The sequence below is a fragment of the Rhinoderma darwinii genome, chromosome 1 (genome assembly GCF_050947455.1).
Source record: "Rhinoderma darwinii isolate aRhiDar2 chromosome 1, aRhiDar2.hap1, whole genome shotgun sequence".
Classification (NCBI taxonomy): Eukaryota; Metazoa; Chordata; class Amphibia; order Anura; family Rhinodermatidae; genus Rhinoderma; species Rhinoderma darwinii.
This window is the reverse complement of record NC_134687.1, coordinates 484,993,137-485,007,370: the sequence shown is the minus strand read 5'-3', so window position 1 is coordinate 485,007,370 and position 14,234 is coordinate 484,993,137. Positions and strand designations below refer to the sequence as shown.

The 14,234-nt window shown below is 41.6% G+C and overlaps 1 protein-coding gene across 2 annotated transcripts in view; it reads left to right on the top strand.

The window, feature by feature from the left end:
- NAA25 (N-alpha-acetyltransferase 25, NatB auxiliary subunit) overlaps positions 1 to 14,026 on the top strand; it is a 143,315-nt gene extending 129,289 nt beyond the window's left edge. For both annotated transcript variants that reach the window (XM_075834981.1, XM_075834972.1), the window contains exons 20-24: positions 4,435 to 4,500; positions 4,583 to 4,680; positions 6,214 to 6,321; positions 6,825 to 6,971; positions 12,180 to 14,026. In XM_075834981.1, coding sequence (XP_075691096.1) covers positions 4,435 to 4,500; positions 4,583 to 4,680; positions 6,214 to 6,321; positions 6,825 to 6,971; positions 12,180 to 12,302 — 542 coding nt within the window. In that variant the 3' untranslated portion in view covers positions 12,303 to 14,026. The remainder of the gene's footprint in view (positions 1 to 4,434; positions 4,501 to 4,582; positions 4,681 to 6,213; positions 6,322 to 6,824; positions 6,972 to 12,179) is intronic.
- Positions 14,027 to 14,234: the final 208 nt, after the last annotated feature.

The following is a 14,234-nucleotide window of genomic DNA, read 5'->3' as shown; positions in this document are numbered from 1 at the left end:
AGAATATTGACCCTGGATTTAAATTCTACAAGCTCAGGGGGATCAGTACCCTTCCAATACGCAGCTATCCGCTTACGAGCCTGATACAAAAGTCTCAGAACCGCCAGTCTCTGCCCCTCTGTCACAGGCAATTCAGAAGTGTATCCCAGGACACAATCGGATCCAAGGGAATTGTACATTTATACACCTGACCTATGAGACACACTACCTTCCTCAAACTCCCCAAGCTCTGAACAACTCCACATAACATGCAAAAGATCAGCGCCATGTTCCCCACAGCAATAGCAACAGGAATCCCCTTTCTATCCCTTCTTATAAAGAAGAGGGGTTCTATACACCCTATGCAAAAGAAAGCGCTGAGAAAGACTGTACATCTCACTCAGTGATGTGCTGGGTGTTACTCCTTCACTTTACTTGGATGATTACAGTCTACCTCTCGTGGTAGATCCCATAAGAGATATAGAAGTGCCAGGGACAAGTCTGGCTCCTCATCAGGTTCCCTCTAAGGGTCCCCTAATAGTTATCAAAATCCGTCTCTCTCCCCCAGTGTATACTCCGATTTTGGATTCTGAATCAGAACAGGTGTTAATACTTGCCGTCAGGGACACCTTTGATGTGAAGATGACCTCAACGCTCTTTCCCAGGAAGAGGCACCCTTACAGTGCAGATGGTGCCAAATTCTATACTTGCCAAACCATAGCGAGTTTAAGGAGATTTTATGCAACTAATTAAAACATCCAGACAGGCCACTGGCTGTCTTTCACAAAGCCATAATAGTTTCCTTTCCAGGAGGACTTGATCTCAAAATGGCGTGTTTCTCCTTCTGTAGATCCGCCTATCTCACGGCTGTCAAAAAGCATCACCATCCCACCATCAGATGCGGCAATGCCCAGTGGCCCTCTTGAAAAAATAAAGTTGAGTTCCCTAACCAAGTCAGCTTTTATGGCTATAGGTTCTGTTTCGCGCCCAGCTTTTGCATTTGATTGGGGTGAGTGAAGCCTGCTCAGTTTGGGGAAAACCGCTGCACAGCGGTATTCTGGAAGGAGCACCGCAGCAGGACATGGTGGAATTTGCTTCTCCGGTTATTCACGCTTCAAAATATTTATTTGAGGCTTCCCTTGAGCCAGCCTGCTTCAATGCCTGTGCGTTGGCTAATTTAATTGACATTTGGCGGATGATCAGGCTGCCAAAAAAGCTTTGATTGGCCTTCCCTTTGTTGCTGACAAACTTCTTGGGAAATGTCTGGACTAAAATATATTTCTGAGGCTACTGGCGGTAAGCATTCTATTCTTCCTCCGATCCGTCCGTAGCCTTCTCTATTCTCAGGGGTTTCGGCCCTTTCGTAACTCTTCCTCCTCGAGGTAGTTCTCTTCGCAGAGACTAGACAAGAGGACTAACCGCCCTAGCACTCCTTTTTAAATCCTAGACCAGCTTGGCAACAGCACCCCAATTCCCAGAAACCTTTCTTTGCCCAGACCTCTTCAGCCTGTAGAGGTCTCCCCACTTGTTTCAGTTGTCAGAGTGGGGGGGGGGACTTTTCTTTTAGGAGACATTGCTCGTTCATGTGGACGACTACTTGGTTCGGCATGAAATGAAATCTCGACCCTTGCCCAGGTTGTTTATTTTGTTGGGGGGGGGGGTGGTTCTGTCGACTTCGCCCCGTGCTTTGGATTGCTCTTCTGCTTTTTCCCGGGCTGTCTGTTCCCTTCTTCCACAGGGAGTTAGCGTCTCAGTTCTTCAGTCGGAATGTTTTATGGGGTTCTACTCTAATCTTTTCACAGTCCCAAAAATACTGATCAATCCGTCCAATCCTGGATTTGAAGACTGCTTTTGTTAGCATTCTGAGGTTTTGCATGGAATACCTGAGGTTGGTGGTCGCATCACTGGAACAAGGAGAGTTCATCTCTTCCATCAATATTTTCGATGCATATCTATCCCAAGGAGGACTAACCAGCGTTTCCTTCGCTTTGCGATACAATCTCAACATTTCCAGTTTGTTGCCCTCCCCTTTGGGCTTGCCATGGCTCCTCGGGTCTCCACCAAGTTTCTAGTGACTCTCTCACAGTGCTTATCCGTGCCAGGGTAGTCACGGTCATTCCTCACCTGGGTGGCGTCTTGGTGAAGGTGTTGTCCAGAAAAAACACCTTCCAGAATTGAGGCCAATCTACCTAGCCCTCTCCCATTGGAGTCTTCCGGTTTTGCCCTGTCAGAATCCAGGCCGACAACTCCATAGCAATTGCCTATTTTAACTACCAAGGCATCACCAGGAGTTGGGTGACACTGTTAGAGTCCTCTCAGATCCTACTATGAGCAGAGTGTAACGTACCAGAGCTGTCATCCATCTACATACTAATAGTGGAGAATTGGGCTGCCGACTTTGTCAGGAAAGACTGGATCCATCAGAAGTAGTCCATCAGCTTTGCATGAATTAAGGTACCCCAGATGTGGATCTTTTCACATCTCGTCTCAACCACAAGGTTCCAACCTACATGGCCAGAGTACCGGATCCCAGGGATGTCACGGTAGATTCTCTGGTCACTTCGTAGGATGAGTTCTCTCTCCTGTATCTTTCTTCCCCTTCCACTCTTACCAAGAGTGCTCAGGAGAATGAAGAGCCAAGGTGTTCCAGCGATTCTGGTGGTGCTAGACCTGGCTTGTCAGGCCTTGTACTCCAAAGTAGTTAACCTACTCGCGGACGCACCATGGCAACTTCAACCAGACCTTCTTTCCCCAGGACTCATAATCCACTCCACTTTACCCCAGATGTGTTTAACGGCATAGCTGTTGAAGCCAAGGTTCTGATTGTCTGGGCAATGTTGAAGTTCAAAAAATCTCGTTCAGTCACGGTGTTTCACCGTAAGCAGAAGGCTTTTTTTCTGATGGTGTGAACAGTGTAATTTCCAGCCACGCATGTTCCTTTGTCCTTCCTTCAATCAGGCCTTGAACAAAGAGACTTGGCTTATTTTCCCTTAAGGGTCAGGTCTATGCTTAGTCCATTGTTTTTCAGCCATGTTTGGCTATATGTTTTCAGGTGAAAACTTTTTTGCAAGGAAAGGCTCATTCGGTCCCTCCATTCAGACAGTCCACTGAGCTTTGAGATCTTAATTTGGGGCTCTTCAGGCGTCTCCTTTTGAAGTCTTGCTTCGTAACCTTTCCTGGAAATTTGCATTCCCGTTGGCCATCACCTCCATAAGAAGGGTTTTAAAATTGGCTGCTCTATCTGGCAGCGACTGATTCGTTTCGGCGCTCTGATTCTCCTTTTGTCTTTCTGAAGAGGCAAGCAAGGGATTGTCAGCGTCCAAAGGCCACCATTGTGTGTTGCATCCAATCTGTGATTTCATAAGCCTGTCAGTGCAAGGGGAAAGTTCTACCCCTTTGGGTCACTGCCCATTCTGCAAGGGCTGATGATGCCTCCTGGTCGTTCAGGAGTCAAGTTGCTCAAGTCTGCCAGATTTCTACCTGGGCTTCGGTGCACACCTTCACCTAATTTTACCAGAGTTGTTCTTTGGCCTCTACTGATGACCGTCTGGTGCGAGAGGTACTGCAGGCAACTGGGCATTAGGTGGGTTGCATGATTTTTTTTATTTTTGTTTATTTTCTTTGCTCTGGGACATTTCATGGTGCTGTCTCCATCAATGCTATTAATGAGAATTAGATTTTTGTACTCCTTTTTTAAAAAAATCTTTTTCTCAATTAATCTATTGGGGAACACCAGATCCTGCCCTTTTTTTTTTTTTCTTTTTAATTTTTCTTCTATTGCTTTTGTACAAACTGATTTAGCCAGTGTCTGTGGGAAGGGTATGGCCTGTCTGGGTGGAACCAAGACTTTTCTTACCTAGTGTCAGCCTCCTAGTGGCAAAGCCTATTTCCAGGGTGCGGTGTCCCCCAATTTAACGAGAAAAATTATTTACAGTGAGTATAACTGTCCAATTTTTTTTATTTGAGTACTATTTGAGAGATGGTTTTCTATTTTGGTCTCCTATTCCCAGGAAGTGATCTTAAATTATATAATTCTGGTTTTCTGCAGCCACCACATACGGATTTATACAGCTCCCACGGTTCTCAATCCATCTTCGCTAAGCCCCTAAGGCAGGAGGCAAAATTTGATCACCTCCCTGATGAAGATAGGTCCACTTTAATGCTTAAAGGGGGTTGTCCAATTGTAGAAAATTATGACTGCTTTCTTCCAAAAACAGTGCCACACCTATCCACAGGTTGTTTTTGGTATTGCAGCAAAGCTCCATTCACTTCAATAGAGCGGAGGTGCAACTCCTTACTCAAACTGTGGACAGGTGTGGCACTGTTTCTGGATGAAAGCAGTCATGTTTTTGTTAATCTGGACAACCCCTTCAAGAGCATAATACTCTGGCATCTTCTGTTTGTATATCTGGTCCACTGAAGACAACTTTATTTTTATTTATTTTTTAATTACAGATGATAGTTGTGAAGTCCAAGAAAAAATTGGAAAGAGATTCAAATCTTCTCTAAGCCATTTGCAAGGTATTTGCCAAGTACATCCTGTGTTGTTGCTGGGGTTTGACATTTCAATATTCTACTTATTCTAGTGTACTTTGTTTTCTAGATCTTTTCCGCCAATGTAAAGGAGACCTGCTAGTCATCCAAGAGGGTCACTGTAAGGTCTCACCCCATATTATCGAGAACTTGGTCTTCTTTGTTGAGGTTAGTCTATAAATATGTTCCTATTTGGAATACATTTCCCAATTTATATAATTCCATTATTAGACTACTTCTGCTGTGCAGGTGGTGAAGAATCTGAACTACGAGGGTGAGTCATAAATTATCTGCACTCGGGTTATATTAAAACTTATGTTTTATCAGCACTTTCCGTATGGGGTTGCTGTCAACCCAGTCACTGCTGTGCAGGTTTGAATGTGTTATGTCTGTTTATTTGTGACTGCAGTGCAAGAAACAATGGCTGTGCCACGTTTACATGAAAGAAAAGCAGCATGCAGTGATTTGTTTTTTGTGGTCTGACGGTGTGTCTGGTGCCAATATTTATCGAAGACTTTGAGCACAGTATAGGGAGAAAATGTTTTTTGTTGTGAAGTGTGTATGAATGGATAGAGAAGTTCAAGGAAGGCCTCACAAATGTCAGCCATGGAGAAGGAGCCGGACGCCCATCCACAACTGATGCCAACATTGAGCGTGCACGTGAACGGATTCTATTGGATAGACTAATCTGTCTGGTCCCCTGAAAGAAGCCCTAAGAGGATGAAGATTCACGTCTGATGAAGAGGTGAAGACAGCGGTGCATTCGTGGCTCGCAGCTCAGCCTAAAACATTTTTTAAAGTGGGAATAAGAAAGCTTGTTAAGAGATCGACAAAGTGTATTGAAAAGCAGGGAGATTATGTATAAAATTATGTATTTGTCTTCTGAAAGTTGATTTAAAATAAATTCTACAGCAAGAGTGCGCATAATTTTTGACTCCGCCTTGTATATTTTTAAAGAGGAGGACCGGATGTAGGAAAAATGGGTAAACACTGTCCTTTGGAATCCAATTCACATGCTAAGCACGGAAACCTAACCCAAAGGGGTTTTGTTTTTTTAAAAAGGTATCCCTGGTTTGTTCTGATGTTATCCAGTCCTGTAAATATGACTCCCGTATGGAGCGATATTATGGCTGTCTGAATGTGGCCTTACATGTGTTTTTTAGTTGCGGACTCATGGGCTGGGAGGAATGTTTCTCTACCCTACAGGTAGTCTTTCCATTTTATTTTGAGGTACTTTCAGCACTCGCATAACAGTTTGAGATTCCTGCCACGGCAACTACAACTCCTAGTATGTCTTGAGAAATTCAGTGAACAGAAGTGTTGTGGTGCACCACATGCTTGCATATAGAAAGCCAGTGTCTGAACACAATTTTCTGTACTTTAGTTAACTTTCCAACCACTACATTTAGTAGTTTTTAACAATCTCCTCATGGCTTCTCATTTGCCCTTATAATGGAGGATTACGACATAAAAGCCTGACTTTCTAGGTTGCCCTAAGGGACGGACTAAGAAATGCAAGCATCAACAACAGGTATTAGGGGAAATTTTGCTTTGTAATGTTTACCCACTTAATCAGTTAATCCATTAAAGTAACCGCTTCTGCATTTGGGTAATTGAAGACAGATGACCGTTGTCGTTGACCTTCTTGATCTATAAAGGCCCACTGCACATAAAGCTCTTGTTTTTTTCTTTTTCTATTAGGCAGTTTCAGTCGTTCTATGGGTATTTGGCTATTTTGCTGGTGTCCTTAGGCCGTTCAAATCAAATCTTCAAAAAAAGAAGAAGAAGAAAAAGGATAGCTGTGCCACTGTAAGTGTATAAAACTTCCTGGTGACCTTTCTGGTGGTTAGTGTGCGAGCGTACAGTAAAACCGGTATACAGTCTTCTGGTTTAGGTAAAATAGTATGACATTTTTACCCTCTTTGCTTTAGCATTGCATAAAAAAAAAATTGGCGCTTTTGTCCTCCCTTCAGATGGAAATATAGATCATAGCCATTTTAACTTTCGTGTCCATTTAAAGGATCTGTCAAACTGACCCCTTTTATGAAGGCGCACCTATAATATGCTTATGGTGATGTGCTTAAACAAGTGCTACCTCTAATAGTGTTTGGCCATATGCTAATTATGGTGATTCCTGGTGATGCCCGAAGGTTAATAAGGCCGGTAAGCGATGTCATTGCCATATGGGTAGCTGTTCAGCAACTGCAATAGCATCCTCTTAAGTGCATTAGTTTGAGCATCTTATAGGCTCTTTATTATTTTATGACAATCACTAACTTCTGAAACCTTTTTACTAATTCTTGCTTTTACAGCCTCCAGTATTCACTGGCTTCCAGGACTACATTACCGGGCTGCAAATTTTGTTAACAAATGTGACAGACTTTATAAGTGATTTGGAGACCTCTTTGGTAGCACTGAAAGTTGAAGATCTCTCCCTGAATAATATCAATTTTACAGAGGTGGGTGGTACATTTTCATTGTCTGCTTGGATTCACTTGGTAAATACAAATAACGGTCACTTCTTTGTCCTACATAAATATAACCCGAATTATAAAATAAAAAAACATATTATACGCCCATATCCATATATTTTCTGAAAGACACTTGGCACATTGGGAACATGCCACCCAGCATCCCACACTTATGGGCACCTATATGCAATTTTGCAACAAGGTGTAATGCTTTGTAAATATCCATCTTTGTGGCTAAATATCTGACCCAAGCAAAAAATCAGATGCCACTGCAGCTCCTTAGGCCGGGTCCAGACGGGCAGATCATTTTCAGAACAAATCTTGTTTTGCATGCGGATTTCACCCCATGCATTACAAAGGGTCAAAATGTGCTGAATTTTCACAACAGATTGTGCATGCTGCCGATTTGAAAATCTGCAACATGCTCTGATTAGCATGCACAATTTTTTGTGGTACATGTGGATGTGGTTTTGAAAGCCCATGTATTGTACTGTAAGTTGCTGCGGATATGTGGTGCAGAATCTGCACAGCAATTCCTCCTAGTCATGACCCGGCCTAAAAATAAAAGTTCAACATAGGCATAAGTGGCATGTATTAACTCTGCACATGTTTACGTGCATATATCTTCACAAAATCATCATAACTAAGGAGATCAGAAATCTTTATGATCCAGTTGCCGTAAACATTCAAGTCACTGAGTCGAGAAGTAGCCGGGTTACGTGCAGTGTGTCCCCTTTCTTCCTGCTGTCACTTGCAGCAACCACCTCCCTCCCCCACACACAAACAGAACACGAAAGGAAAACTTTTCCACTTTATATTAGTGCTGCGCCCCAAATGAATCACCTACAGTAGCTTAGATCTTGGTATAATTTGAGAACAAAGTTTATGGTCTTTAATATGATACCATCTATCCCTTATTATCTAATCTCTGCAATTGTTTGACATTCTTGGCCGTGAAAGGGTTAATGTTTTCTTTGGTTTAACTTCATGTAAGCCAGTTTTCACTTTAGGACTACTAAACGTTCCGACCACTAATACGTTCTACATGACTGAACTTGGATCAGCACTCCATTCTATGGGGATCTAAGTTTGGTTTTGTAGAAACACAGAGGGTCCATGGAACTATGGATGCAAAGCCCCAACGCAGATGTGAACGTAGTCCTATTTATAACCAAGTTGGACCTACGGTTTTACCGTTTTGTTTTCCATATAATCCCAGTAGTCAGATCAGTTTGTATTTGCTAGAAGTGATCCTATAATGTTTAATGCCGTTTTGAAGGATTATCCTAGAATTGGTGAATAATCTGTGAAAGTTGTTTGTGTTTTCCATGCTACGGTCCTTACATCTTTATCCTCTAATTACACTAATTCTATCATTCTTATGACGATGTATGTAACACTGTATGAATCTCCAAGTAGAGGGAAAGAGTGGCACTCGCCTAATTACTTTTTTTCTCTTCGTCTTTATTTCTTAGTAGAAAAAGTGGGCAAAAACCAGTAAGGCCGGATTCACACGAGCGTGTTCTGTCCGTGATATACGGACCGTATGTCGGCAGTATTTCCTGGACCGAACACACTGCAGGGACCCGGGCTCCTAACATCATAGTTATCTATGACGCTAGGAGTCCCTGCCTCGCTGCGGGTAATCTGTCCTGTAATGTAATCAAGTTTTCAGTACAGGACAGTTCCGCGGGAAGGGCAGGGACACCTAGCGTCATACATAACTATGATGGTAGGAGCCCGGCTCCCTGCAGTGTGTTCGGTCCGGGAAATGCGGCCAACATGCGGACTGTATATCACGGACAGAACATGCTGGTGTGAATCCGGCCTCAAAGAAAACGTCATTGGGCAAGTGCCAGTCTCTCCCTCTACTTGGAGATACTGTTTGGACTTTTTGTATCCTGAGATGATCACCCCTTTATGTTTTGCATTACTTGACCTGCTGGATTTCCTAGGCAGTTTCTGCCTGAAGGACTATTAACCCATACAGTGCCGACCCACTCTCTCATTGTACTAGTACTCTATGAATCTCCTCTTGATGATATTTACAATTAACCCGTTACTGACCACCAATATGCCTTTTCACGGCGGTCACTAATGTGACTTAATCTAGGCCGCCTCCTTTTCATGCCTTTAGGTTTGACTGTTTTATGACTGCCGGGCTTCTGTTTTAACAGTCGTGATCGACATTTACATCGATCACTTCCATTTAATTCCTAAGATGCTGCGGCATCTAAGTAGTTTACGAGGGAGGGGGCTCCCTCTGTCACCCATTAGCGGCCTGCAAATGCGATCGTGGGACGCCAGAGTCACGGCCTAATAGATTGCCTCTCAGTTTTACACTGGCAGGCAATAATGCTTTAGTATATTAAGTATACCAAAGCATTATGTATGTGATCGCAAAGTTAAGTAATTGTTTCACCTTTACAAAAATAAATATATATTAAACATTTTATTCCATAAAAAGTGGCTTTATTTGGGAAAAAAATGACATATATATTGTATCGCTGCAATTCTAATTACACGAACGAGAACGTTAACATGTTATTTAAACCACAAGATGAACACCGTAAAAGAAAAAAACAATGGCAGAATTGCTATTTTTGCCATTGCCTCACAAAAAAATAAGTTAATCAAGAAGTCCTATGTACCCCAAAATGGTACTAATGAAAACTACATCTCGTCATGCAAAAATAAACAAGCTCTCATATGGCTACCTTGGACAGATGCCTTTTTGAATGCGACGATGCAAAACTAAATCTTTTAGTTCCAAAGTTTTTATTGTGCGCAAGTAGTAAAACATAAAAAACCTATAGATATTTGGTATCGCCGTAATTGTACCGACCTATAGAATGAAGGTAACCGGTTATAAACGCCGCCCAATGAACGGCATAAACTCATAGAGCCATGACTGCATTGCCAAACCTCGTCCCGTCCCCAAAAGTAGCTAATAAAAAAATATGTACTCTGAAATGGTGCCATTTGAAAAACACAAATCATCCCGCAGAAAAAAAAAAGTCCTCATACAGCTATGTCGATGGAAAAATAGAAAAGTTATAACTCTTGAAGGAGACTATGGAAAAACGGAAAAAAAAATTAGCTTGATCGTTTAAAGGGAATGTGTCGCTAGAAATGTTTTGTTTTTTTTCAGTTAAACAGTTAGTATATAAATGATTACACATTGTTTTTATTTTTTTTTATTTTTTCACAAGTCAGGAAATATTATAAATTAGATTCTAATTAATAACATTTCCATGTTCTGGTCACTAGAGGGAGCAATTCCCAAAATTTCAGCATTGGCATGTGGTAAAGCAACCTCATTGCTTTATGCAGCAAATTTGGAGTAGACACACTCGCTCTAGTGTCCTCACACAATCCCCCCTCCCTTATCTTGGCTAGTGCCAGGAGAAACTAGGGGGTTGAATGTTCAAACCTCCTACACTGTGTGCCCTCATTTTCTGAGCGAATGCACAGTGTAGGAGGATTAGATACAGTGGTAATCAGACAGTATAACACAAACATAACTTACCTGCTCCTGCCGCCTCCGCTCCTATTCCTTGCGTCTTCGCTGCCTTCAACATATGGCCGAAGCCGCGACCGGAAGTCGTCATCTTACTGGCCGGCCGCGGCTTCCGGTCCACATGAAAATGGCGCCGGATGTCCTCTACCAAAGACCTTCCGTTTGGTCTGTGTGGCATGCGCCATTCTCACACAGACGGCGTACGCTATAGTGAATGGAACGTCTCCCGTTCGCATTCACTATGGGGATGTATGTGCCGTATTCCACATACAGAGATGGAAAAAAAAATGGCAGCCCCCATAGAGAAGTAAAAGAGAGAAAAAAGTTAGAGACTCTCACCACATTATAAGTGCCCTATCTCCTACATAAGGAGATCGGCGCTGTAATGTAGGTGACAGCAGTGCTTTTTATTTAAAAAAACGATCTTTTTTCACAAAGTTAGGAGCGATTTAAGTTTATGCTAATGAGCTTTCTTAATGCCCAAGTGGGCGTACTTTTACTTTCGACCAAGTGGGCGTTGTACAGAGGAGTGCATGACGCTGACCAATCGGCATCATGCACTCCTCTCCATTCATTTACACTGCACTAGCGATATAGATATATCACTATGTGCAGCCTCATACACAAGCCCTAACATTACTACAGTGTCCTGATAATGAATACACATGACCATCCAGCCTGGACGTCATGTGTACTCAGAATCCTGACACTTCTGACTCTTTTTTTTTTGTGAGATTCCGGCAAGTGAAACCAAATCTCGTTTAGCTCCGAGATCTCGCGAGATTTCGTATCCGTTGCTGGAATCTCACAGAACAGAGTCAGAAGTGTCAGGATTCTGAATACACATGACGTCCAGGCTGGATTTCATGTGTATTCATTATCAGGACACTGTAGTAATGTTAGGGCTTGTGTATGAGGCTGCACATAGCGATATAACTATATCGCTAGTGCAGTGTAAATGAATGGAGAGGAGTGCATGATGCCGATTGGTCAGCGTCATGCACTCCTCTGCCCAACGCCCACTTGGTCGAAAGTAAAAGTACGCCCACTTGGGCATTAAGAAAGCTCATTAGCATAAACTTAAATCGCTCCTAACGTTGTGAAAAAAGATCGTTTTTTTTAAATAAAAAGCATTACTGTCACCTACATTACAGCGCCCATCTCCTTATATAGGAGATAGGGCACTTGTACTTAAAGAGACTCTGTCACCACATTATAACACAAAAACACAAATAAGTAAAATGTATTTTAATGACATACTAAAAGCAATATTATATATAAAAAAAAAAGTGACACCTTCCCTTTAAGGCCTAAAACAGGCTGGTTACCTAGGGGTTACATTATTATACTTTTTTTTTTTTTTTTATGTTGTCGGGTATTTCCAGAAGCATTTTTCCTCGACTGATGGAATGTTAAATATGACTAGTGATCTTAAAATTCTACCTTTCTGTCCCTACGCTGGTCATGCAGTTGATCTATTGACATGTAACCTAAAATTTCTATTCTGAAATAGCCACAGACTATTCATGTGTGTAAAGCTGAAACATGACGTGTCAACTGCCGGCCCCTCTAAAACAGAAGTCTTTCCCTTTTGGAGACTACCCTCATTGTCATTGGGGTTGTACATGCACTTTGTAGGTTTTGTCGGCTGCTTACAGATTTTTTTTTTTTTTCAGGAAGAAAAGAAGTTTACAAAGCTGTCATCAGACAAGGTGCAGAACAGCTATGTGCACTCGTTGCAAGAGATTGGTGACCTCCTGCGGAAAAGACTCGAAACAATTAAGAAACTGAAACTCTAAAATGTGAATAAGAACTGTATATCTTTAGATAAATTGAGTTTCTGGCAGTCATCCTAATCCAGAACTTCCCAAGAAAATGCATGAAGGACTTCAACAATCTGATTTATTATTTTTTTATTAGATTTTTTTTTACGTTGTTTGAATTAAATTTATACAACTGATTTAAATTATTGTACATAAAGCAGGAGCCACAACCTGCACCTGACCACTTTTTATACATGTTCATGAACTTTCAGCAATTAACTTTTTCATGCCTTTTGCCCTTCATGCAACCATGGAAACTGTACATTCAGCAATAGTAATTGACACAAGCCCATCAGTTCTTTTTCCCAGTCATTTAGATAAAATTTTATTTATATATATATATATATTTTGTGTTTTGTTTTCGAATGCTTTATGGAATCTTTCTGCCTTCTATTTATCTTTTACGACACATCTTTCCTTCCCTAAACATAAATGGTATGTTTTTTGCAAAATTTCCCTTCCCTTTCTAGTAGGTGTTTTAAATTATAAGAAATTGTGTTTCAAGAGCTTAAAGGGTAACTAAGCCTTCAACAAACTTCTGACATGTCCGTGACATGTTAGAAGTTTTGATCAATGGCGGTCTGAGCACTGAGGCCCCCACCAATAGCTAGGAAAAAGCTGCAGAAGCGCTCGGATGAGCCCTGAGCTGCTTGGTTTCTGATTGGCTTTTCTCAGAAAGCTGATGTAGCGGTGTACAGACTCCATAGAATGTCTATGGTCCTGTACACCCGCTGCTCAGCTTTCCGAAAAGAGCCGTTCAGAAACTAAGTGGCTCGGCACTCACCCGAGCGCTTCTGCCGCTTCGGTCTAGCGATCAGTGGGGGTCTCAGTGCTTGGACCCCCACTGACCAAAACTTCTGACATGTCACTATGACATGTCAAAAGTTTGAAGGTTTAGTTACACTTTAAAAGTTTTCTTTTTTAGTTTCGGTCAATGCCCAGACCATTGAATAGCTTATATGCACAGCAGCTGGAACATAGGGTTGAGAATGGCAGCCAACTGTGGGAATAAGACATACAGCGGCTTCTTTTCATACCCCATACTTGGTACTCTAGGACACCCTTTTAGTAGCCATTTCAAAGAGTGTATGTGGCTCCTGCGCCACTGTTACAATCTTAAGTAATTATGCATAAACTATTACAACCTTGAAGCTAGATCTAGTGCAATCCTACTGTCAACAAAGCAAGCAACTAGAACTTGACCAAGCGTCCAGGGGCATCAAACCAGTGTTCCTATGCTTTCTATGGCAGAAGACATCTTCACCATTCTTCAGGATCTGAAGTGGCCAGCTCCATTTTGCTAAAGATATTACAATATTTTGTATGCTTATTTATGCAACCCTGTCACCATCCGCGTGCTGGTGTATATTTATATAAATCTAGATGTGCGTATGTATATTTGTATAGTATATAATTATGTACATACACATATGCATACAGACAAACATGTATGTAATAATAAAATGCATACCTCAGCCCTACATGCAGATGAATAAACCAGCATGAAAGGAATACTTTTTGATTTGGGTTGCTGGGTGACTTACAGACTTTCGCAAATCTTTTACCTGACTTTTCAAAAGCTGTATGTAAGGGCTCCGAGAGCCTGACAATCGGGACATTGTCATATATTACAAACACATTTTGTTAGTGATGCTAGGTGGTTGACAAGAGTATTTTTAAAATAAATCCCTATCTAATAAGCAGTGTCTATTATTGACTGACTGAATTTTTGCTTTTAGAATGTGTTCATTTTATGGTGTTAAGTTTCCACTGTTTGAGAAGACAGGATTTCCAAAATACAGATGAGTAATTAAAGTTGAAGCGCATTTCTGGTTTGAGAGATTTTACAGTGCACAACTTTCTGGAGTAATGTTTTGGATTATTTTTCTTTTTAATAAAGGGTTTTCT